Source organism: Sebastes umbrosus, chromosome 16, assembly GCF_015220745.1.
Source record: "Sebastes umbrosus isolate fSebUmb1 chromosome 16, fSebUmb1.pri, whole genome shotgun sequence".
NCBI classification, from domain to species: domain Eukaryota; kingdom Metazoa; phylum Chordata; class Actinopteri; order Perciformes; family Sebastidae; genus Sebastes; species Sebastes umbrosus.
The window spans coordinates 15,357,651-15,383,180 of NC_051284.1; the positions used below are offsets into that span (position 1 = coordinate 15,357,651).

At 42.3% G+C, this 25,530-nt stretch overlaps 1 protein-coding gene across 11 annotated transcripts in view; it reads right to left on the bottom strand.

The window, feature by feature from the left end:
* Positions 1 to 1,763: 1,763 nt before the first annotated feature.
* The window catches only part of LOC119474630 (protein unc-79 homolog), a 37,633-nt gene continuing 13,866 nt past the window's right edge, over positions 1,764 to 25,530 (bottom strand). For 3 of the 11 annotated variants that reach the window (XM_037746774.1, XM_037746776.1, XM_037746777.1), the window contains 36 exons: positions 24,233 to 24,356; positions 22,775 to 22,915; positions 22,025 to 22,240; positions 21,567 to 21,794; positions 21,082 to 21,235; positions 19,592 to 19,671; positions 19,329 to 19,477; positions 19,069 to 19,226; positions 17,141 to 17,322; positions 16,841 to 17,042; positions 15,809 to 15,991; positions 14,868 to 14,936; positions 14,165 to 14,502; positions 13,864 to 14,046; positions 13,558 to 13,720; positions 13,210 to 13,359; positions 11,835 to 13,091; positions 10,024 to 10,125; positions 9,579 to 9,695; positions 9,287 to 9,389; positions 8,210 to 8,350; positions 8,046 to 8,084; positions 7,815 to 7,927; positions 7,491 to 7,576; positions 6,924 to 7,097; positions 6,567 to 6,635; positions 6,368 to 6,478; positions 5,003 to 5,107; positions 4,827 to 4,904; positions 4,616 to 4,705; positions 3,678 to 3,853; positions 3,146 to 3,329; positions 2,834 to 3,037; positions 2,611 to 2,688; positions 2,489 to 2,530; positions 2,201 to 2,389 (listed from right to left, as the gene is read on the bottom strand). In XM_037746774.1, the coding sequence (XP_037602702.1) occupies positions 2,201 to 2,389; positions 2,489 to 2,530; positions 2,611 to 2,688; positions 2,834 to 3,037; positions 3,146 to 3,329; positions 3,678 to 3,853; positions 4,616 to 4,705; positions 4,827 to 4,904; positions 5,003 to 5,107; positions 6,368 to 6,478; positions 6,567 to 6,635; positions 6,924 to 7,097; positions 7,491 to 7,576; positions 7,815 to 7,927; positions 8,046 to 8,084; positions 8,210 to 8,350; positions 9,287 to 9,389; positions 9,579 to 9,695; positions 10,024 to 10,125; positions 11,835 to 13,091; positions 13,210 to 13,359; positions 13,558 to 13,720; positions 13,864 to 14,046; positions 14,165 to 14,502; positions 14,868 to 14,936; positions 15,809 to 15,991; positions 16,841 to 17,042; positions 17,141 to 17,322; positions 19,069 to 19,226; positions 19,329 to 19,477; positions 19,592 to 19,671; positions 21,082 to 21,235; positions 21,567 to 21,794; positions 22,025 to 22,240; positions 22,775 to 22,915; positions 24,233 to 24,356 (6,178 nt within the window). Of the gene's footprint in view, positions 2,390 to 2,488; positions 2,531 to 2,610; positions 2,689 to 2,833; positions 3,038 to 3,145; positions 3,330 to 3,677; positions 3,854 to 4,615; positions 4,706 to 4,826; positions 4,905 to 5,002; positions 5,108 to 6,367; positions 6,479 to 6,566; positions 6,636 to 6,923; positions 7,098 to 7,490; positions 7,577 to 7,814; positions 7,928 to 8,045; positions 8,085 to 8,209; positions 8,351 to 9,286; positions 9,390 to 9,578; positions 9,696 to 10,023; positions 10,126 to 11,834; positions 13,092 to 13,209; positions 13,360 to 13,557; positions 13,721 to 13,863; positions 14,047 to 14,164; positions 14,503 to 14,867; positions 14,937 to 15,808; positions 15,992 to 16,840; positions 17,043 to 17,140; positions 17,323 to 19,068; positions 19,227 to 19,328; positions 19,478 to 19,591; positions 19,672 to 21,081; positions 21,236 to 21,566; positions 21,795 to 22,024; positions 22,241 to 22,774; positions 22,916 to 24,232; positions 24,357 to 25,530 lie in introns of all 11 variants that reach the window. The other 8 variants (XM_037746766.1, XM_037746767.1, XM_037746770.1 and 5 more) reach the window with 8 other exon arrangements.

A 25,530-nucleotide genomic window follows, 5' to 3' on the forward strand; every position in this document is an offset into this window, starting at 1 on the left:
GACGGTAATGCCAATGGACACTCTGAGCAATTTAAACATTCATGCATTGTCCAGCCAGGGCGCTGTGGATTTCACTGTAATAAAAGCAATGTGACAGCACTAGGCGGGGGGACCAGGAATTGTCACTGTCTCAACAAGCTTCGCCAGGCTCTCAGAAGGTTTTTCTGTGGAGCAAAAAGGGGCGCTGGTACACAGATTCTTCAAAATGTGGGTTCTTGAAATTGTTTCTGTGCTGCAGTCTGTATGAAACTCTCAACCTGCTCTTTAATCAAGAAATGTCACCAATGCACACACCTGGTGATACACCATGCTGGTGCATGTGTGTGTGTGTATGTGTGAATGAGAGCTGGCAAAGTCCTTTCAAAGCTGACCTTCACAATCTGTGAGGACCCACTCACACCCTCTCTGCCTGAGAGGCCTTTGGTCAGCTTTAATTACCCTCACTACCTCCAGCTGCCTGCTCATCAGGTCAGCGCTCCCATATGGTCCTCCAGGAGGCAGCAGGCAGGCGGGCGGGCAGGGGCGGGGAAAGTGCTGGATACCTGTGGGACACTGATTACATAAGCTGCTGCTAATGAGAGAGGTTCTCTTCGAAAAGAGCTGCGAGTTCAAACGATCACAACGGTGGCAGCGGCTGACAGATGCAACCCCAGAGCAAGGGGGACTTGATTAAACACACACACACACCTGTGCACATGCTGGGACACATGCACATACACACCTGCATCACTTTATTACACACTCTCACACTCACACACACACACAGACGCACACAGCAGGAGAGGGGCTCTTTGATGAGCCAAGACTAGAGGTTGATGAGAAGGGGCACTGCAGCCTGATTCAGCTAGCTTGGGGTCACCGGGGAGTGTGTGTGTGTGTGTGAGAGTGTGTGTGTGTGTGTGTGTGTGTGTGTTCATTAGTCACATTGTGTGATATCATTACACTAGTGACTCATTTGGCATACACCTCTCAACATGGCTCCTCTTACACACACAATGATTAAAATCACATTTTTAAAAAAATATATATATGCTAATCAAATTTGACTTATTTTTATACCAATAAACCAATTTCTTCCCGCAGAACACATTTATATCATCAGATCTAATTCTTCTTAAAGCTTGATAATGAAATCCCTGCAGCAGTGGAGATCAAAACCAAGATTAATGTGCTGTTCGGCTTTCTAGCCCTGCTGTCATGTCATCTGTTATTCTCAGACAAGAGCTTCGTGGTAATGCGGTTAGACCTCACAACAATGCTTAATCACAACAAACCGCATTAGGCCAAAGGTAATTGTGTTTGCTTGGTATATGCGTGGGCCAATCTGTTTCGCTGCTGCCAATGAAGAGGGGGAATGGAGAAGTGGGGGGGCTTTCCACTTTTGGGCGGGGAGGGGGCACAACCAAAATAGTCTTGTTTGCCTCCAATGTCTGGCTCCGCCTTATCGAGTTACAAAGCTGCTGCTGGGACTCAGATTGGCCTCTGATCGATCCGAGCTCTGATGGCGAGAGGCAGCATGACTGACAGACTGACAAGGATCTCAGACCGCGGCTGAGTAATGCATGTCATGTCATTTTCCCGGACACACCTGAGGCTCAGTTTCTCATCCAGGGGAGTAAACAACGGAGCTGATTTTATCGCTCCGCCATCTGCATTATGGTAAACTGGACATTTTCCACATCAGCCAGGAAATCAAAGGGCAGTAAATGTCACATTTGAATTTTGAAGGGGGCGGCAATTCATGTGAAATGACAAAAGTGTTCTCAACGTTTTAGAAAATACTTTTATTATCCAGCTTGCAGCCAAGCAACTTAAAAAGTGATAGAATATGAATATAACAGAGTGAGCGTATCTAAGATTCAACGAGCATTTGCTTTCACACCCTCACTATTACTAACATGAGTCTATAGAAACTCTCTTAGTCATCTACACTGACTCTTCAAATCTGTTGTATACAACAGTTAGGCACCTGATACAATTATCCCACACAAGCCGGCCAAACCTTCAATTATCCAGTGATAGTACTTGAAAATAGCATAGATTTACTGTACATATACAGGTAGTATACTAAAGGGGATCCACTCCAAATGAATCCCACACAGCATCATTTTACAGTCATTTTTTGGTCAGAGGGTTCAGCCAGAGAGGATGCATGCAGGTCTAAGGACCCAAACTGGACCAGAGGCGACCACAGAGCAGGTCACATGGGGTAGAACTGTGAGGCAGCCTCAGACGACTGGATCTCCACCTGAGCCATCTTGAACTGGGTGCACTGCAGCCATTTCCGCAGAGCAAACGGAGGGGCGCCGGACGCCTGGCCCTGCAGACACTGGTGGTTCACGCGGTTCTGGATGGCCTGGAGACGCAGCTGCAGCCCCGCAGACAGATGCTGATGAAGGAAGGAAGGGAAGATGACAACGTTTTAGTCTGAAATCACTTAAAGAGTCAATAGTTACTCGCAAATCAATGTTTTTTTTAAAAGCCTTACCTTAAGGTTTGACTGAATCATGGGTAGCCACATAGGGATTAGCTATAAGAAAGAATGAGTATTAGGTCACGTGTTAAGGTGATCATATATTAACCATGTTGAAAAATAAAGTAATAGCAAACCTTGACAAAGATGGTCGAGTTGCACTCCTGCAGGGCTTCCATCAAACTAATGACATGAAGACACACCATCTCTACCATCTGAAAAAAATCAATCAAAACTGTGATTTTCTCTCACATAGTTGGTCTCCTCATTATATATGAAACAGGAATTATCCAGAAGTTGAAACTCAACACAAGCACACCATATATCCACCTTATTCCTAGCTATAGGCAGACCACTCACCACTTTATTGTGTGCCATGAGCTGCAGGATGCTGGGTGTAACCCGACTCCAGAACTCCAGGCCAGTGAGGATGGCGTTGGAGGAAAACTCTGTCTGGTTCTGGTTCTGCAGGGACGGAGCAGCGGCTGCCTGCTCGCAGTAGATGGTCCACAGCTGGGCGAACATGAAGGCGTGGAACAGAGAGCACATGTGCAGCACCGACGTCTGGAGACAGAGATCAAGACCAAAACAGAAAAGGGCCAGTGAGGTGGTTATAGATCGTATTAACAAAACCTGGGTGGGGTCATTAGAAGGGATTTGTTTCTGCCAGACCTTCGACTGTTCTGGGAAACCGATGAGGATGACTATAAGATGATCTGCGATGTGGGAGCCAGCGTCTAGAGGGATGGGCATACAGGAGGTGGAGCCCTGGTGCAGGGCGCAGTGTGTCAGGGAGCCCAAAAGTAGCCAGGACAGCTGACGAATGTGGGACACACATTCGATGAATTCTTTTGGCCTGCAGAGAAAAAACAGTTTCACAAATCAGCCCACAGTATATTCTATACAGTTTTATTCTCATACTTCCCAATGTTTCACCATCAGTTAGCCTTGCTAACATTTGTGTTGGTTCGCCCAAATTGCATTAAAACATCATGCATTATCTCTGGTGGTATCTACTCATGGAGATTTGTTTCCCAGGTTTTGAGATTTCTGTCCTCACATCAAAACACTGTCAACAGTTTTTTCTTTTGCTCATTTTTCTCACAAGCTGGACGAATAAAGGTAGATATCGCTAGAGATGTATGAGGAAAGACGTTTTTATGTAATTTGGGTGGACTGACGTCTGTATTTTTGTCATTCTTACCCTTGTTGCATGGTGGATGGCGGATGATAAAGCCAGGGAAGATAACGGACCACAGCTTTGTTGTCACGGTGATTGCCTTTGCTGATCTCCATGGCGGCGACCTGTGCCAAGCCCACTTTTAGGTTCCCCCCGAAAGTGTCCTCATGCAGCGGCTGACAGCAAGCCTTCATATGGCTCTGAGTAACAGATTTGGAGTAAGGAAAAGATAAGGCTGGATAATAGGCATAATATGAAGAAAAAACTCTACATATGATAAGATTAGGGCTGCCAAAGTTAACCCGATAACATGTTAAAGCAAATTTGTTTTAACGCCACGAATTTCTTTAACGCATTAACGCAACTTGTGATTTTTAGGTTGTAGCGAACTGAAAATGTCATACTAGCTTGTCGAGAAGGAGGCTAAATAACGCTCCAAATTTCTGTTACATTTTGGCGAGGAAAAACTGGCATGGCCATTTTCAAAGACCTCTGACCTCCAGATATGTGAATGAAAATGGGTTCTATGGGTACCCACGAGTCTCCCCTTTACAGACATGCCCACTTTATGATAATCACATGCAGTTTGGGGCAAGTCATAGTCAAGTCAGCACACTGACACACTGACAGCTGTTGTTGCCTGTTGGGCTTCAGTTTGCCATGTTATGAATTGAGCATATTTTTTAAGCTAAATGCAGTACCTGTGAGGGTTTCTGGACATTTGTCATTGTTTTGTGTTGGTAATTGATTTCTAATAAAAAATATATACATACATTTGCATAAAGCAGCATATTTGCCCACTCCCATGTTGATAAGAGTATTAAATACTTGACAAATCTCCCTTTAAGGTACATTTTGAACAGATACAAAATTTGCAATTAATTTGCAATTAATCATGATTAAATATTTTAATTGATTGACAGTCCTAGATAAGATAATACGTGTGTAGTGGCAAGACTTACTTTCAGTTTGGTTAGCGTGTGCATATCTGCAATGAAGTCCAGGAGTTCGCTTATGTATTGTCTCATGCACTCCATGGCTGCTGTTGTGCACTGTGGAGAAGAAAAACAGTTTATCCTTTAGGAGGAATCACAGTGGGGTCTATCGCTATTTCCTGCTGTTTTATGAGGCTGATTCTAATAAGATCCGAACACACATCGACTACAGTCTTACCCCCGGCAGCGTTAAGATCATGTGCTTTTGGATGATGGTGGATTCTGCTAGCCGTGTACCGATATCTGCACAAACAAACTGAGAAATCCCACAGCAGGTTTTAGATTTGTATTCAGGATGAAACACTGTGATTTATTTGGTTCTTGTAAACAAGAAAACAATGTTGTTTTTTTTACCTGGACCAGCAGTAACAAGTTTGTGTCAGGCAGAGGAGACTTGAACTTGAGAGCCTGCAGAAGCTCCATCACCACAATGCGGGACATGTAGAACTTATCTCTCTCCTGGATGCGAGGAGATAGAGAGAGTGGAGTAAATGTACTGATGCAGCAAGACTGCCTTTTTCTATTATCACTCTCCCTTACTCATGCTGCGAGGAGAGCATAAACTCTGTAGCCTGAATAGAGGGGGAAGGACAGGCAGCGAGAGGGGAGGGAGGCGAGGCAGGGAGACAGAGAATAGACAGAGAATAGTGAAGCTGAGGAGTAGATTTAGGCCAGTCCAGATCTCTCCTCCCAGAGTCCCAGGCAGCTCAGATGAGGCTGTCAGGCTGCCTTCTCCCTCCCTGAGGACAGGCTGCTCTCTTTGTTCATCCCTTCCACACAAAGCCCAGCTGCCTGTTTACAAACCACACTGTCATCTTCTGGCTTCCACTTTGCCTCTCTCTTTCTCTATGCAGTCATGTTTGCTTATGTTAGGCGCGGGCACATGCTCCTCCGCTCTTACAGAATGCAAAGATGCTTCCGACTCTCACTGTGTGGCTTGTTAATGCGCATACCTGTACGCGGCACTCTCATAATTAAAAGTTAATGGAGCATGTCCGTTTGGTAAATAGCAAATCATAGGCTGTTCTTATGCTAGAGGGCCCAGTCGCATTCGGCGTATAGTGCAGTGCGGCTGTGACAAATGGTGCATGGTGTGACAAACTTTAGTAGGTCTAGAGAACCTGACTTTGTGTCCTTAAAACCTGACCTCCAAAGATAACTGAACCGCGCTCCCCAGAAGCCTCACCTCTCCATAAAACAACTGCACAGGAGAGGTTCCAAAAGCAATTGCTCACAGTGACTCCGGGTTTTGAAAAGCGGATATTATACGAGTGAGGAACTAAAGAGGGTGTAGAAAATCAATACTGCAGGAGACATAAAGCATGCAGCGCTGACAGTGGTGGAGGACCGAGGATCCATCTGGCCCAACAGTGCAGACAGCCCTGGCTCCATCTCTGTCTGAGACAGCCACTCAGAAACACACCGTCGGCCCGAGCACACCAACTAATCATGTTAATCAATACTAGCTGATTGCCTACTTAATCATCTTTGACACATGGCCACATTTCTGGCTGACTGGAGAGTCTGGGAAGTAGGTGTAGCACCAAAAGAGTGATGAGGGAAAGACCGGCGAACAAGAGCTCAACGTTTTTAACACTGCAGATTAGTTTAAAAGGTTTAACTCTTTCAAGACCGCATACATACTGGATGTCAACACAGGCTTTATTCCTACATATCTATTTACACAAAAAGATGATATGTAAACACACTCAAGAGTACCTTGTTGAAGCCTTTGTAACACAGTCCACACAGTTCTACGAGGTAGGAGAGACTGAACATGCCATACTGGATGACAAAGCTCAGCAGCTTGGAGAACGGCTCCAGGAGGCTCTGTAGGGTGGGAGAAGAAGAGAAAAGGTTAGATATTAAAGGACAGAATTTGGACGTATTAGAAAGTAAAATTCTGCTCTGTTCTTACCCGGGTTGCATTTGTTGTTGGGATTTTCAGTAGACAAATGATTATCCTCAAACTGGAATCCATGGGACACTAATGAGACACACAGATTGCAAAAAACAGTTGAAAGATCTTGACATTCAGTAGGTTTTAATGGTGCATGGTGTATAGCAATATTCCCGGACTTTAAATTTTATCTGCAGTGATAAATCGATTAGAGTACACTAATTTGACCTCCAAGGTCAAAAGCGTCAGAGTCAAATCAATTACATCTGTCCTATTGAACCTGACAAGGGCACTGCTAGATGCTTTTTCCTCCAGCCATAATCGCATTAGACCATATCAGACCATGACTAAGTGAACGGAAGAGTCGATATCTACCTTCAGAGGAAGCACAGAGGGCAGTTTTGTGAGGAAGGTCTGGAACTGGTTGCAGATGGTTGTCCACAGGTTGCTAGGAGAGTCCATTGGGAGAGCCTCCATGAAGGTGGCAATGTTGTCCAGGCAGTGCAGCATTGTGCCCCCTGCTGGCAGACTCTTCTTGTTGTTCAAGCCCTGGAGGGCACAGAGGCATAAACCATAACAGGGTTATATAAGGAAATTCTATAAGCGAAGATATTTCCATTTAACTGATCATTCAGTCCTGATCAATCACAATGCTCATGACGAGAGCGGGGGATTTAGGCCACTGAGGCACAGATGACCACTTGGATGAGCTCATGCATCAATGGGTTCTTATCTGTGTCATTTATTTAGCTTTAACAGTTACAATAAACTGGTACAGTGGTGCAGAGTAAGGCAGGTTTTCTTGGATGCCCCGATGATTTGTTGTTTTAGATGGGCTTATGCTGTTCATGTAGCTGTAGCCACAAAAGCTTTTGCTTTGACAAGAGCTCCTCCTGCTGGTTAAATGACTCAACACAACTGCATGAAGAAAAGAAATCCCACCTCGAGCAGCATGTTGAGGGCAGCAACAGAACTCAATTCATTAAAATCTATCAGGGAAGACGCAAGTGTTCGCAGAAAACTTCCATCTGCAAAAGAAGAAAGATAAACATACAAAGAATAAAGTATGTCCAGTGGGAAGCTATTAAGTTAGTCTTATCATTATGTAAAAAATAGATACATTCAAATAAATATGTAAAGCAAAGCAGTGAAATATGCATCTACTATAGGTTATAAAATGTAGTGCAACAAGGTCAAAACACGCAGCTAAGACATGCTGTAAGTCTCTATAGAAATAGTGCAGGTTTAGTAGTAGTGTGAGCAGACCTTTGATGTTACTCTGGAAGAGTTGGGGCAAGATGCCATTTGGGGCCAGCTGGTGAAACACACAGCGGAGGAACTGCTTGGCTACACCTGCTACATTCCCTGGGATCAACATACTGCAAAACATCACAGGGAGAAAGGCTGTGTTTGGACAAGCAGTCACACTTCACCTTTATTATTAAACTCAGCCATAAGCACAGTGAACACTGGTGTGACAGCTTTAATGTCTCATACCTCTCAGCTTGTCCGGAGAAATTGGCACTAGATGCCAACCTGAAAGACGTTAAAGCAGTGGATTAGGACTCGGGATGAATTATGCATGAGCTCTGAGGGTGAGTTATGAAACTTCATTTAACGGTGAAGTGCTGTGTGGATGTAGTTTGCAGGAGCGGCTGTACCTGCCCACAGACTGCATGATGTCGAGAAGCATCGGCGCAGCCAAATCAGGGCTGAGGTGGATGAACATGGAGAGAACGACCACTGCAAGGCCGAGAGTCTCCTCGTCGTATTCCTCCAGCACGGCTGCACAGTCCCGACACCTGGGACATCGCGTAGAAATAAACCAGGCCAGTTTAAGCATTAAAGGGATAGTTTGGGTGTTTTGAAGTGGGGTTGTATGAGGTACTTATCCATAGTCAGTGTATTACCTACAGTAGATGACGATCCGCACGCCCCCAGCTTGGAGAAGCAGACAGGAGTTACCGCACGGGAACAAAGTAATGTACTGCTGTGGACGGGGCCGGCAACTAAACGTATTTTAGCCACCTAAATGAAAGGCCCACCTAAAAGAAACAATATCAGTTCCAATGTACGCTATATTTAGAATATTTTCACTGCTTTACCTTGACGTCAGAAAGCCCTTTCCGACGGGAAACTGAAGCCGTTGTATCCATCTATGCTCTCGCCAATGCCACCAGACTCCACTGAAAAAAACAGTAATTTTACCTTGCAGAACACGGGGGTTGCTGGTCTACGGCTGCCTCGATCGGTTAGTTTGTTTGTGCTATTGTGTAACTTTGGTGAATCTGAACTAACCAAAGTCACACAATAACACAAACAAACTAACCAATCGAGGTAGCGGTTGACCAGTAACTCCCATGTTCTGTGAGGTAAAATTAAGTTTTTTTTTCAATGGAGTCTGGTTACTTTGACGAGAGAATAGGACTGCTTCAGTTCCCCATCATAAACAAAGACTGTATAGCTGTCTCACGGCAAGCTAAAGCGGTGAATATATTCTAAATATAGCGTACACTTAAACTGATATTGATTTTTTTAGGTGGGCCTTTCTTTTAGGTGGCTAAAATACATTTTGTTGCGGCATCCTGTCTGCTTCTCCAAGCTAGGGGCGTGCCGACTGCCATCTACTGTAATACACTGACTATGGATAAGTACCTCATACATCCCCACTTCAAAACACCAGAACTATCCCTTTAAGATGATCTGTTTCATATATAGCTGCTGATGGATTCACTCACCTGTCAGACATTGTGGTAGGCTGCTCATCAATGAACTCTTCAGGCACAGGGACAAACATGCTGACTGTGCTCGGCGCAGAGAGCAGACTGGTCTTTGTGGGACCTACAAAAGAAGAATATCAGTGATTAAATAAAAGAACAGAAGGCTTTTGATACGATTCAGCTTCAGATGTTGAAACGTCGGTTTACTTTATTTCTATTTCTTTTGTTTTCTTACATGTGTTACTACTGTATGTCCATATATCTCCTCAAGGGGTCATTATGGGATGGATAAAAGTCTAGATTGACTGACCCGTGTCCCAGGTGTTGATGTTGTGTGGCGCACTGGATTGGTGCTCCAGCTGTCTCTTCATTAGCTGGCTCATGGTCAGAGCTCCCAGAGAGCCTCGCTTCACCTGACGGTACTGAGCTAAAGGTCAGACACAGAAAACGACACCTGGGGTGAAGCACCTGCTAAGGCCGATCCAGCAATACCAACAAGTGTGTGTGGTTACATGGAAATAGGTAAGACACACATGAAAAGAGACAATCCATGTGATTGTTTTTATTTCATAAGGACAAAATTAAGTCAAGCATTTAGCTGACTGTTTGAGTATAATAATATTTAGAGTGAAAGTAATTTGAAAAAGAATTTTATAAAACGTTTTCTCAGGAATTTGAATGACTTTATGATACCACAACAGTCAGATTTATCGAGGTTTATAAGGAGACTAAGAAGCAAAGTATTTGGCTCCTACTTGATACTGAAGAGCGGTGGCTTGTTTCAGGCATAGCAGCTTCAAGCGTTGGGGCTGAGGCAGATTCTCGTGGCTTTTCCAATGTAGACAGAACTTTGTGATCTGCAAGGCAATATGGGTAAATAATGGGCGGGGCATTGGCATCACAATACATGCCGTTTTATGCCAATAAAAACTGTTAAAATATGGACATTCAGTAGTAATAAGCACTACTTTTGCTACCATTAGGAGATTGTTAAAGTTGATTTAGTACTAATTTAATAACGGTTTAGTGTTTTGTGTCAGATTTAGAGAATCTGTTTGCAGTTTGATTGTTGGTCTTGCTCTTCTACTTCATTTTTTTGTTAAGTCAAATTATATAGTTTCACAGCTTCTGATGTGTGCTGAAAAACCTCTAAAGTGTTAGTATGAAAGGAAAGGAAGAACGAACACATGCATAGAAACACACCACAGGACATCACACAGCTGGAGTATTTAGTTAAATACAGATTTGAGGCAGCTTACACATGTTTCCAAGTACACTTATATTCTGAAAACTTAAAGGAGCAAACCCATGTGTTGGCAATATTCACTACAAATCATGTATCCTTTTCATTTTTGCTGCTGAATGCATACTATCACATTTATATTTTTGAGTACATTTTTCCCAGCATGCCAACTTACCATTGGCTTCCATTTAATTTGTGTGAAAATCTATCAGTAGACTCTGCTTGAACATTAAGCCTGTATCATTATGAGGTAATGCAATTAAAGTGCAGATTGACGAGTCTGCACTGTATTACCTCACACTGATAATGTCACTTTGATGATAGTAATAAATCTTATTTATAGAGCACACAATAAATGGGAACCGTAAAAACACAGCAGAAAGGTTTTTCATTCCAAAGGGACAAATCAAAGAAATAATAAAAATAATAATACATAAATGATAATTCATACTGTGAGCGAGGTTCAATATAGTAAATGTTTCTTGGTAAAAGCAAGTTTAAAAAGATGAGTTTTCTTTTGAAAGTTGTAAGTGAGGGGCACATTCTCAGATCTACAGGGAGACCGAAACTAAGGAACTAAATGCAACATCACTGCAGGCTAACAGTGACCTGTTAGGAACATAAACTATGAGGTCAATGCTATGGAGCGATGCCATGAAGTGATCTGTAAGTGATTTAACACAAGTTTTAAGTCTGCTAATTGATTTTCATATTGTAAAGAAATGGAAACCACTGGGTGCCTCTAACTATGAAAAGTAATTCTAAAACACATCGGCATAGTTTGCAAATTGGTTGTGACTTAAAGTATAGATGATTTGTACTAAATGGGTTAAAACTTAAAAAACAACCAAAAACAACCCACTGGTATGGTCCTTTAAGTTTAGTTAAAATTATTGTAGTTTAAATGGTTGTAATACAGACTTTCTACCACACCATTGCAAAAAGTGATTATTGTTCTTTTAAAAGGTATTGGATAGGGCTGCCCACTCTTCGATTAGTCGATTCATCATTTTTCAATTACTTATTTCCAAGAAACTTATGAGCACATCTCTGGTAAACACAAGATTTAAAGTGGTGTATTTGTGTGATTCTTTGTTATGAAACTCAGTTCCACAGATCTGTCGATTAAATCAACTAATCGATTAGTCGACAAAATAGTCGACTAAGAAATTCTTTGGTCGAGGGCAGCCCTAGTATTGGATAAGCCTCCTCAAATCTTCACCTCAGACATCACCTTAAAAAATCATTTTGAAACAAATTACACAGCACCTGACCAGCGCACTGGTAAAGTAGGAATTATCTTCATCCATCCTTCCTTCTTACCGGTTTCTGCGGGCTGCTCGCCAGCCAGTTTGTCGAACATGTTGAAGGTGATGTCCAGGTATTCCCTCTGGATGGCACTGACAGCTATCTTCCTCTCCTTCCGTTGTCGGGGAACAATCTGGATTTTAAACTCGGCCTCATCGTCCTCAATTTCGTCCGCATTGTCAGGTTTTTGGTCGCTGTCCGCCTCATCACCCATGTCGTCGTCTTCTTCATCATCCCCATCCTCTTCTTCGTCGTTGCTGTCACTCTTGCTTTTCTCTGGTGAGGAAAGAGGCTCTGCTTTATCTTCTGGGATGTCCAAGAAGATGGTCCTACCAGACGGACTTGTCCCTGGTGCCATCCCGGCCTTTAACTCGTCACACATGTCGTCTAGCGAGTTGTCGGGGACATGCGGCGTCTTCCTCAGCAGGTCTCTCTTCTGCTTCAGGGTCATGGGGCTTTCATGGCAGACATTTTCCAGTCGGTCAGGAAAATCCAGAGAGGCGCTGGCAGTCACGCGGCTTGGCCTCCTTACCACAAACGATTGCTCTGAGCCTCCCTCTCCCACCAGCAAGTCTGTGGTCTTTTTGTCACTAGAACAGTCCTCTACACTCACCTGAACCACAGGAGGCAGTCGCAAAGTCTTGCTGCTAGCAGGGGAAACAGAGAACTTTGGACTCCCGTTGAACTTGGAGGCTATGAGGGATGTAAGGTCAAACTCCTCGTCGCTCTCTACGATTCTCAGAGGAGGCAACGGTTCAAACACCAAGGAGTCGCTGTCGGACATGGAGAGCAGCGAGTGTTTTTCTGGAATGGAGGTGCAGTCAGAGGAGAGGTCGATGAGGTCTTGGTCCTCCTTTCCCTGAGCTGATCCTCCTAGCGAGCTCAGGTCCAACTTGTCGTCAAAGGTCTCCATGCAGCTGAGGCGGACCTCTGGGATGACAGGCTTGGAGCCTCGCCGGTCCACGGCGTCACTGCCCTCCACCCGAACCGAAGAGTCATCGGATGATCCTTTGCCGTGACGCCTGCCGTGGGACGTGGATGAGGATGGGGGCGGGACCACAGGGTTCGCCTGCATGTCACAGCGATCAATGCAGGATTTACGTCGGTGTTCGTCCAGATTGAAGAGGATGGAGTCAGTGTTGGAAATGTCCAGAGACTTCTGCTTGTGCATGGCCTGCAGCCGCTTCTTCCTGGTGCTCTCCTCCCTCACACAGTGCAGGATGCTGTCCTGAAGGGCGCTGGCTTCACGGTACTCTGACAGCTCAATTTCACCTGATACACAGAAGAAAAATGAGGCTTTATCCCTGTGAAAGCGAGACCCTCCTGCAATCTCAATAAAATATGTTCTGCTGTTATACTATGTTTGACTCTGAGAGCCTCTGCTTCTTACTTTTCTTGGCATTCAGCTCTACCGGCTGGTACTTCACAGACTTGCTGCCACCGATCCTCTTCAGGCGCGCAAAGAAGGTCTGTGACTCCTTGTTAGCAGCACCAGTCGGCGTGTCATGGACGTCTGACTCATCGAATACACTGTCTTCTTCTAAGATGGAGAAAAAAAATAATATCAGTACTGTGTTTAAGAGACAAACAAATACTCATAGAAAGAGACATTCACTTGCCATTATAATCTACATGGTAAAGCAATGTTTTTTCTTCTAAAATGTCCTAATTTGGGTGTCATGAATGGTATCCTAGTAGTCTGGTGTTGAGATAAACAACATCCTTTATTTTGCTTCACCTTTTTCTTTCTCGCTGTAGCGGCTCATGTTGGAGTTGTCGCTGTAGAGCGGTCCTGCTGTAGCGTGAGGACGACAGCTGTGATACTGGGCATTCAGTGTGTTGATGGTGATGTGGATCAGATGGAGGACCACTTTACTCTTATCCATGTCTCTGTAAGGGTACTGTGGTGCATAGAAAAAATATAATGAGCTTATGCCATTCTCTTTGTAATACACACTGTATATCATACGTTATAAAGAAAATATTTGATTCAGCAATCACCATGCAATGAAATCCCACTAACACACAGTAATACGAAGAGTACCTTATAGAGGATAACTAGCAGGGCTTTGAGCCACATCTGTCTGATGTGTGGCTTCAAAGCCCAGAGGGAGCATCGAGGCGGCTGCTGGAAATAGTGTCTCAGCTGGGGACACGTGCAGTACTTCAACACCTGGACCACCAGAGGGAGCAGCTGCTTCCCCAAACCAATATTGTAGTCCATCACCTGGAAGAAACAACAGTTCATTTGTTCTTCACAATGTGCAACTCAATATACCATTTAATCTCTCTAGCTGCAGTAACAGAATACCACAAAAGCTGATAATAGATTATATGTCAGTCACTTGTGCGATGCCGGCGATGAAGCCGTTGAAGCAGGTAGAGGTGCGCATCTTCTGAGGTGCAATCATGAAGCAGCCCTCCTGTTGGTCATAGCCCAGCAGCACGTACAGGTGACGCTTCACCGTGTTGAAAGCCTTGGCGCTGCCAATGTCGGCCTCGGCGCTGCTCTTGTCTTTGGCCATAAACTTCATGAGCACCATGATGAGCTGGTGAACCGTCTGGTGATCGATGCCGGCGTCCTCGGGAAGCAGGTCTTTGATGACGGAGTCGTCCTCGGGAGACGGGGTCTGGCCTACAAGAGGGGCTGAAGCGTCAGGGTTAAAGTGCGGGAGGACACTTGCTGCAGATAGAGGAGTGGGTGGGTAGAGGGAAGGGTGCAGGACCAGGAGGGTAACAACACAGAGGTGGGGGTAGTCAACTGTCCACCATATGTAAACGGGGTAAACACACAAAATAAATGAACAGCTAGCTGTTAGCAAGAGTGTTGCTTTTCACTCTTTTCAGTGTCAAGTCAATTGTATGTACTGTATGTAGCCCGTGTCAGAATTAGTGCAAGCAGGAAAAAACAATGACTGTCACCGTAGAGCAAACATTGCTTTTTCATAATTTCTGTCATGATTTCACTTTAGCTTTATTGATAATGCATTTTCCTCCAATGTGGTGTGGTTATGAAGACTAATGTTTCAAATTTAGGTTGTTATTTACCTGGCAGGACTTTCTCTATCATATCTCCCAGTGTCGGGGCAGAGTGCTCTTGCCTCGTAAGCCTTAGAGCTAAAAACCACATACGAAGAACACAATTTAGGAGAGTGTACAGGGGAGGTAGTACAGGACATGTCTGAGCTTCATCGGCACCCAACACATGTGCACGCACAAACACACACACAAACACATACAAACACACTATATGGCCTCAAAACAGTATAAAATCCAAGTGTTATCAAGAATTAGGGCTAATGGTTGGGAGTTCCTCCTTTATTCAACAAAGCAGTATTTAGACATTCAAGTGTGATGAACGTTGGGAACAAACCAGTGAGGAGAGAAACATTAGGAAAATGGGTCAGCTTTGGTCAAATAGTATTTGCAATTAAAAAAGCATTTGGTTTCACCCACGAGGAATAGGAAATGGGCCGTCATCACCACATTAGGACATGGCAGACAGTGACAGGCCAGGTGCTATAATAAAAGTATGGCTTTTCCTGAAAAATGTTTTGATTGTGAAATAATAATTTTAAAACATTTTGGTGGGTCCAAAATTAATGTTTTGTTTATCTCTGTGGAAGATAAGGCTTGTTAGCCAATAGTAAAGCAACGTTGGTATCACGTGGTATCTCTGGGTCGTCAGTTAGTGTGGAAAAAATGGATAAATGGCTGAAATTGACGGTAAGTGCCTGACAATGACTTGTTGTGAAGTAAATGCAATGAAACAGGGGAGGGAGAATACGCCATCTAGTGGTTGAATGTTATCAATAGCACCTTTAAAGATGCAGTCGTGGATTGTATCTGTAATTTCAAGTCGGACACAGCACCTATGAGGCACTTGAAGTCTCAAAAGGTATTTGCAAACACTGTTCGACCACAGACTGAATGAAAGTGATACAGGTTCAGATTCAAACTGACAGACAGGCTGATTGGCTGCTACTCACGAATTCGGTTGCCGTGTGTCTCAGGGAGTGAAAACGCCCGTTTAGACTCTGGTGGCCCTCCCGTCACACTGTCACGGAGGGAACGCACACTCTTCAGCCGATTCCTGGCAAAGCGGGCGCGTCGTATCTTCCACATCGCTGCATCACTGAGGTTGGCTACGTTGGTTCGCACGGCTGTGATGGCTGTCAGAAGAAAGATTATAATTTGGAGCACTATTAGGCTGTGATCTTTATGTTGCAGTAAACAGTCTGTTAAGAAATGTGCAGAGAATTTAGAGAAAATTCGTTATACCACCCGGGGGAACAGAGAGTACATTTTACAAAGTATGGGGCCCCTTTTTGTCATTTTTTGAGAAACCCACTACAGTAATCTCTGAGTAGCCAGTAGTAGTATCTTCTTTTTCCTTTTTTAAATTTTATTTTATTTATTTATTCATTATTATTTGTATTATTATTTTTTTCTATTTTTATGTATATGTACTGTATGTGTGTATGTATGTATGTGTATTAGTATGTGTATGTATGTATATGTATGTGTATGTATATATATATATATATATATATATGTGTGTGTGTATGTATATATATACATATGTATGTATGTATATTTGTGTGTACATGTATATATGTGTATATGTGTGTGTATGTAGGTATATATATATATATTTTAAATGTTTTTTATTTTTATTTTCTCTTCTTATTATTCTTATTTCATGACTTATTTGTGGATACTCTCCCTGTGTTGTATTCTCTACAATTTGAATTTTATATATCCATGATTGAGAATCAGCTAGGTCCTTTGTGGCCAGCTGTGGCTGTCTGTGTGTATGTTGTTGTCAGGTATGATTGATTGATGTGTTGTGTGACAGGTGAGTGTTGTTCAGAAAAACAACAATTAACTTTCCTTGTATAGTGACTGTTCTATTGATTATTCACAATTAATAGAAAAGACCTTTGAAAGAAAGAAAGAAATGTGCAGAGTAGACGGGAGCAGCTGTAAAAGCTCTGAATGGGGACATAGCAGCTACGTACTAGTAGGGAAAGGGAACTCCTTGTTGCAGTCCAGGTGTAACTGAGCCTCCAGAGATAATGTTTCAAAGCGGTTGACAAAGAACTCCCAGCTCAGCGCGGGAATGTCTTTCTTCAGGAAGTGCAGCAGCAGGAGCTTGCTGAGGATGATGGGCCGGTCCCTCACAACAGTGTCGAACTGGAAATCCAGGCACTGGCATAACCCCTGTATCATAAACAACACACACATGTAAATACACAGCAGGGACGTGAATATATGCAGCTACATGAACACACGTTGAAGTCCAATAAGCATTGGACAACCTGCAGGGCCGGCCTCTTGATGGTGTCCAGCAGCTGTCTGGCCCGGGTGGCCACAGCTGGGTTGACGTCCTCCACGGAGGCCAGGAAGCAGCAGAAAGCGTGGGCCAGGGAATACTTCAGCAAGTGGTTTTTCATCACCGCACCCATGTCCAGGAACCGACACAGCACCGCCACCTTCTCCACTGGGAGAGTTTTCATGAGAATACAGAGAGAACGGGAACATCATCAGCAACACAGACAGGGTTACACAATAAGAAGAGACAACTGAGCTGCTGCATGTCCGGCCATAATTACCTAGATATAATTAACAGAACCAGCTGTGAGGTCATCGATGAAGATAAGATTGATAAGGATAAGTTAATTAATTACTTAGCTACTATTTCTAAGTCATCATATTTGTCTGCACTAGCGCTGCAATGATTAATCGATGAATCAATTAATTGATTAGTTGTCAACTATTAAATTAATCGCCAACTATTTTGATAATCGATTCATCAGTAAAAAAAAAAAAGTAAAAATTCTCTGATTGCAGCTTCTTAAATGTGAATATTGTCTTTATTTGGTTAACGTTTCTTTACTCCTCTATAACAGTAAACTAAATATCTTTGAGTTGTGGACAAAACAAGATTTTGAGGATGTCATCTTGGGTCTTTCAGCATTTTCTGACATTTTATAGACCAAACAAATAATCAACAGATTAATCGACAATGAAATTAATCGTTAGTTGCAGCCCTAGTCTTCACATAATTCATAGGTGTATTCAAATTAATTGAGAAACTACGTGATACGTTTAAAAAAATTACTAAATTAAATCTACAATAAAATCAACTTAAAATCTGTTTAAATTACATAATATCTGTTCCATGTATCTTTGATATGCAAAACTTATAAAGGTCATCTACTCTAGGGGTGTAAGTGTAAAAATACAGTTTCTATAATATAATGCTCATAAATTATTGTGTTCGCAAGACGGCGTCCACATACACAAAGCTACCACTCTGACAACACAGTGTCCCACATCCCCTGTGTGAAAGCATTCAGTCATTTCCAAAAACAAGATCCTTCCAGTTGGCGTTATTTATCATGACTCAGATAATAATCTAAAAATAGAGCTTTATTCTGAAATCCATAAACTTTCACCCACTCTGGGCTGATTAATAACACCCAGTGGTGACCACTAGGTGTCAGTGTAGGGGTTAAGAGACATCCCAGAGCAGCACCACATTGCCTGTTGGTCACATTAAAGGTTTTAAATATGATTTATGCCCACGATTATATCTGTTTCAACATTACTAATAAGAAAATGTAACATTATTAGAGCTTGTGGTCAGGATATAGACCATCAGCATTTGGACCTGTCATTATTATTATTTTATAGGTGGAAAGACTGAAAGACTGGATTTATTTTATCATTTACTAGGGTATTTATATGCACAATAGGCTAATAACTTTACACATTTTGAGAAATATTTACCGTATGTTTGGGGTTATTGTCAATTCAATTGTTCTCCTGTTACCCTATATTCATACAAAGAGCCAGAGGACCTGTCCTCTGCCTCTGTCTCAAGGTCATACAGCTCCTCTCTGCCAATCACAAGGCAAGAAAAACCTTATTAATCCCACAATTACTCTTTGCTGCCTGTTTGAGCCACACGGTAACCATGACAACAGGAGGAGGAGGAGATGTGGGCAGGCAGTGGTTTAGGTAGTGTATTATATAAGCAGACTGGGGGCCTTCATCGGTTCGTTCATACATAACCACAACCACTTCGCTTGCAAAATATAAATAAAAATGGACGGTTAAGTTGCTTTATGATGAGCTTAGGTGTTAATACCTGCATATGAGGTTGTACACTGTATATAATCATCCTGAGAAGCAAATGCAGATATCAGATAAACAACATATGTTATTTTACACCATCTCTCACCTGCTTCAAATCGTATTTTCCAGTCTTTGCTGTTAAAATTTGTGTTGATGAGATTCCAAAAGATGTCCGCCCCATGCGACAGAGACAGGGCGTGGAGAAGCTGAGGCACAGCCATGGAGGCCAGCTGGCAAAACTCTGACTTCAACATGGACCACAGGCTGAAACACAAACACCAAATTAGACACACACACATTGCTGTCAAGGAGTTGGTTAACTACAAACATTTTACCGTTGGATTAAAATGACCTGTCAGCACACACCTCGGGATGAGCATCTTTTCCTGGACGTAGGCCAGAAACTGGGGGTGATCCTTGCGGGCAAGATACAAACACTCTCCATGGAGACACAGGATCTTCAAACAGTTCAGCATGTTGAACAAGATGTCAGGCTCCTCAAACTTGGACATTTCCTGAATACAGACGGGATGTGTGACTCAGAGTGTACCACACTCAAATAAATCACAGAAAACATTCTTGAATGCCTCCAGTCGTGTATTTGTGCCTCAGTTTTAATATGCAAATACCTGCAGAACGGTGTATATGAGCTTCAGAGACACGGGGAGCTGCTGGTACGAGAACTTCGTATCAGAGTTATTCTTCATAGCTGGAAGGAAGAGTGTAGTGTTAGAAACAACAGACTCTTATTAAAGAGTACGGTCTAGACCTGCTTTATATGAAAAGATAGCCTCTGTTGTGATTTGGCACTATATAATTAAAATGTGCCATCTGCCTATTTTTTATTCATCTATTTTTATTGTTATTTTATTATGACTTATTTATTTCATATTGTTGAAAAAACAAAAAAACAACAACAATTGCAGCATCAGTCCAACATTGGCAAAACAGCTCCTTTGCTTGTACATATCTGTTTCCTGTCTGTTTTTACTTGACCAGAATCAAATTGCCTTTGTGGATTAATAAAGTTGTATTGAAGAGTCTCAAGACTTGGTTGAACGACAAGTATGTAATATATCGATGCAGACATAAGTCCTAAATTGATACCACTCTCACATCTGTACGGTAAATATGGAGCTGGAGCTAGTTTCGCATAAAGACTGGAAACAGGGGGAAGCAGCTATTTCTTGGCCGGGAGCATTGGTTGCAAGGTTCTAGGAAGTCACTTCAGTGGCCAAGAAATAGTCAGGTACATAAACCCCGGAGAATCACTTTGACTTCAGTTTCTGTATGGAGATATAAGGTGTTAAATAGTGAGCGATAGAGGTGCTAGTAGGCGGATTTTTTCCTAGCGATGGATTCATATTTACCATACAAACATGCTATCAATCTTTGTCATCTAACTCTCGGCAAGAAAAGCGAATAAACCTATTTCCCAAAATGTCTAACTATTCCATTAAGGGTAAAAAGGAAAAGAAAGTAAAGGGGGTGAATACATACACAGCAACATAAAGCACATTGCCAAAAGGCGACAATAGTACATTGAGATAGAAGTAGGTCCATCTCCATCCATGAAGGAAAATAAAAAAAAGATGAGCTGGTGTTCAGTTGCAGAAAAGCAATCCAACCGTATGAAACGTCATAACCAGTTATCTTACCTTTAACCAAATTTTGTAGTAATTCTTTATGGATTTATGAGTAGGCCAAAAACCCCATAACCACAATAATAACAACAGTATTGTTCTTCTGATGGCCATAACCCATTCCGACAGAATGATTATTCAGAAACTCAATGAAATAATACTCAAAGAATCCGTACATATCCCTGGCGATCATTGTAGATTTGAAACTAAATCAAGTGAAATAAAGGATATTTATATAAAGAATAAGCTATAATTTTCTTCATAACTCACCAGGTAATTAGGGGGCGTACTTACAGATATGTTCTTGTCCTATAATATTAGGCTACTAGTCTCCAAATAGGTCAAACTATTCCTTTAAAGATGAAGCAACAGCTAGCAAATGATAAGTTTAGCCAGTTAACAGTTCATGAAATCATATTTTGTGATGGGTGACACATTTAATGATTTCTAACATTGTGCATAGAACTGATACACACATGGGTTATCGGGGGGAGGGTTACTGGGGTTGCTGGGGTTGTCAGTGGTGGTGGCGGCACTTGGGTTGACTCCTTCCTCATTTCCATTCTCTTCAGCGAGGGAGTAATCTGTCTGACCAAAGAGCAAGGTTTCCTCCAAACTATCCGTAGGTTCCTGTAGAGGAAACCAAACACTGTCAAAACGTCTCCTTTATATGCTTCATATACTCATCAGTAATTCAGCTGAGCATGATATTCATGTGTGTCATTCACAAGTAATTTTGAAACTACCCATTAGTAGGTTGACAAAAACAAAGAGAGAGGGAGACTGAAATGATTTATGAAAAAAAAATGTTAAGTCATCTATGAGAGCATTATCTCAGCCAGGCACAGTGGTGTTTTTTTGGCATTGTGGTGGAGGCTACATGGCATTCAGGTCAAAGCCTTACGGGCTTAATGCATAGGCTTCATTTATATTAGACGCATAAAAATTCATGATGTCTCACCACAAGGCGAATCTCTTCTCGGGGGGTCAGCCTCTCCAGGAGCTCACAGCCCAGCTGGTAGCACAGGATGCTGGATTGGCACAGGCTGCACTCCAGGGCCTTCTCATCCTTCTGGCAGGTGTGTGATCCACCCCACGGGGCCTGGAAGACGTTGTTGATGATGCCCACGATATCCTTCCCCAGACTGCTGTCTAGACCCAGCATCACACCGTCATCCTGGAGCTCCATCTGGGACAGCAGCGGATACGAACGTAAAAACAGGGAAGCAAAAAGTGGAGCACAACACACATATCTCTCCTGTGGGGCATTGTTGTCATTATTCTCTATATGAATGAACAAGAAGAATCTTTAATCTGTGTAGAAATACACTTCAGTGTACATCCTTCTAGACAGAAATAGACTCGTAGTTCCTTTATGAGTATGATTATTATTATTTTTAATCAGAACGGTGTGGTCACCTGCTTTAGGATGAGGTCAAACATGAGGATGAAGCAGCCGAGGTTCATGTCATCATCTTCACAGTCCAGATCCAGAGCGCAGTGGCCGGTGGCGTGACCCAGGTTTTTAAAGGGGCTGCAGCGCAGGGGGCTGCGGAACGGGCTCCTGAAGGGGCTGGGGAACGGACTGAGGGTGTTGTGCTGCCCACGGCGTCCTGGATCTGACACCACGCTCACCTACGAGCAAAGAGTACATCACTATATAAAGTAAAATATATGTGTTTCACTTCAAATTCAAAGCATTTATACATCTGGCATCTGTTTTTTAGTCTGCAACGTTCCCCTGTTACTGTCAGTTATAATGACACGAGTTCAGAGTTACTCGGCGATAAATTTAAAAGATAAATCTACATCTTAGTCAAGCTCAATTAAGCCCTTTAAGGGAGCTATATTTAGAAATTGGCAGTTACCATGGCAACATACAGTACATCCCAATGAATGGTATAAAATACAGGCAAAGAAGAGCAGAAATATGTCTTAATCTAAAAAAGGCATCAGACAGAACGCAAAATAGCCAAAAAAGCTTCAAAAGGTGTAATGACATCCAGTCAGGTGATGTTTTGAGTAGAGGTAAGTGGGTTTTTATATATATATACTATAAGTCACAGATTATTACTGATTTGACAGCTAAACTGGAATAAAAATAAAAGCATTGAACCCTCATATCTTTTATTTTTGGGGGAGTAGTGGTGGCATTGCTGTCTCTCTCACCCTGCGAGCCCCAGTGTTTCCAGTCAGATCTGAGGCGCGTGTCTTCCTCTGATTGGCCAGCTCCTTCAAAGAGTTCACTCCATCAGAGAACATCCCAATCAGCAGCTGAAGAGGCACCACAATGTCCAGCTCTGACAGCACCTGAGTCCAAACGAGACACACAAAGGTATTGTTCAACTAACTTATGCAGATAGTTTTGTGATTATTTCCAATGCTAAAAATAACTTCAGTGGCGGAAGAAGTATTCATATCCTTTACTTAAGTACTAATACCACACTGTAAAAATACTCCACTACAAGTAATACTCCTGCATTCACAACTTTACTTAAAAAGATTGCAAATATTATCAGCAAATTGTAATTAAAGAATGAAAAAAGTAAAGTAAAACGTACAGCAATGCATCATATTGCTCAGAAAAACAACCCTGTTTTCCGCTTTGTGACGATGCATTTTCCAGCTGATCCAAGAGGGTTTTTAAATAATTCATTTAGCCTAATAAGAAGTAGGATAATTGTCTCAACCAATAAAGGAACACTTCATCCTTCAGTTTATCGAAAACATTCACCACATCCGGAGATACATGGTTTTCACTGGAAGGATATGAAAAATTGTCTGTAAAGTAAGAAATCAATAGTGGAGTAAAAAGTATAATATTTCCCTCCGACATGTACAGTAGTGGAGTAGAAATATAAAGTTGTATAAAGGGGAAACACTCAAGTAAAGTACAAGTACCTCAAATTTGTAGTAGATTTGGTACAGAAGTTGAGTAAATGTACTTAGTTACATTCAACCAATGAAAGTCTGCCACTTTCCCAGTACAATGGAGATGAATGCAATATTGTCCATACTGCTCAAAGCATTGAAAAATAATTTTAAATAAACTCAACAGTAATATGAATTTCGAGAAACAAATTCTGAGTTACTCAGGATGATGCACAGACCTCACTGTGTTTTCATCCGTTTTCTGTGTCTAAATACCAGTAAGGTAAGTGACAAAATGTGGGTGAAGTCATACTTAAAACAATATAAATACCGTCATGACACACCATGAACATACCACCGAGGTATACCATGCAGAGAAAGATGTACAGCCTCAATTTGGGCACCACTTCTCTGTCTGATTTGAATGTGGCCTCTTTAATGAGGATAAATTAATGCAATCTCTTGATCATAGTTGTGAGAAAAAACCTGAAATTGATCCATGTATACAGGGCAGCAAGCTGTGAGTGCATATGGGATGAAAGGCAAAATCCCTCCTATCTCTCTCAGTCTCATTCAGTGACCCAGATCCATATTCAGCAGAGCCCCTGCCCAGAAACTCACACTCTATGACAACCTGTTCAATTCACACGCACTGTGGACAGAACCGCAGGATGTGAACTGGACATGAGACAGCGTGTGTGTGTGTGCATGTGTGTGTGTGTGTGTGTGTGTGTGTGTGTGTGTATGCGTGCTTACATGCAGCCACAGCAGAGCCTGCTCCTGCACAGACGCTGGGTAGCCAGAGAATCTGCAGCTGATGAAGCCAAACATTTCTTCCATGGAGAATGGCAGGGGGCACAGCTCTATATCAAACATCTTACTGTAAGCAGAAGGCAGAACAGAATATTATGTTAGTCGGATACTGTTACATAATCAGGGATTTTCAATTCACTCCTGATATTTTTAATGTTGTCCCATGCTGCAAAGGTACTGCCCTCACACTGCCTCTGCTTTATTTCTCCTTCAGCGGGATGTTTCATTTATGCATACATTTTCCAGAATGACGCATAGGTGGACAACACTATAGCAACAGCAATGTGCTAATGATGGCATATTAACTGCAAGAGAGTAAGACTTTTTAAGTGTATATAGCAGCAGCAGACTTTTTGTCATCTAAAGTGGGTAGGCATGTCCAAATAATTTGGGCTGTGATACTTTGATGTATGTAATTTAAGTTATATATGGTTAAAGGAATGGTTCAACATTTTGGGGAAATGCGCTTGTTTGCTTTCTTACCAAGAGTTAGATGAGAAGATCAATACCATACTTAGTATAAAGATTGGAAGCAAGAAAAAAAGCTGGCCTGGTTTTCTACAATAGGCCTACATCTATCAACATCTCATGTTTGATTTGGGCGGATAGATGCAGTGCTTTCCTGGAGTTTCCGCTTGTTATCTTGCTGTGATCATGAGACTCCCTGAAAACTAAAACCACAACTTGTCATTTTTACATTTCGGTTTGTGCACAGGTTAAAGAAACAAGACACAATTTGTTAATTGCTGGCTGTTTCCCTCTGATACCTGTCTTTATGCTAAGCTAAGCTAATCACCTCCTGGTGTTAGTGCACGGATATCAATCAACTCTGCAAGAAAAAGAAAAAGCTATTTCCTAAAATGTCAAACTATTACATTTGCTTAGCTTTTCACTGATAATACACCTACGATTGATAAGCCCCTTAGTCCAGAATACATCCAACGCTTTAGTCTGTGATTTTTCCGTGCAGCAAAAGCTAGCGTCATGCATTATACACCATCGAGGCTGACAGGAGTATTTTTGGAAAAGAGCCTTCTTTCACTGATTCTGTGAAGTTCACACCAGTCATTTATCTTTAATGTTTAGACTACTAAAAATACATATCTGCTATCAGACTGTATTGTAGGTGCACTGGAAATATCTTAACTTCATGTCAAGTTGTGTGCATTTGACCAGTCATATCCAGAAATAAGAAATATACACCAGCAAATGACATAACTGAAATCAAGGTACAGATTTGT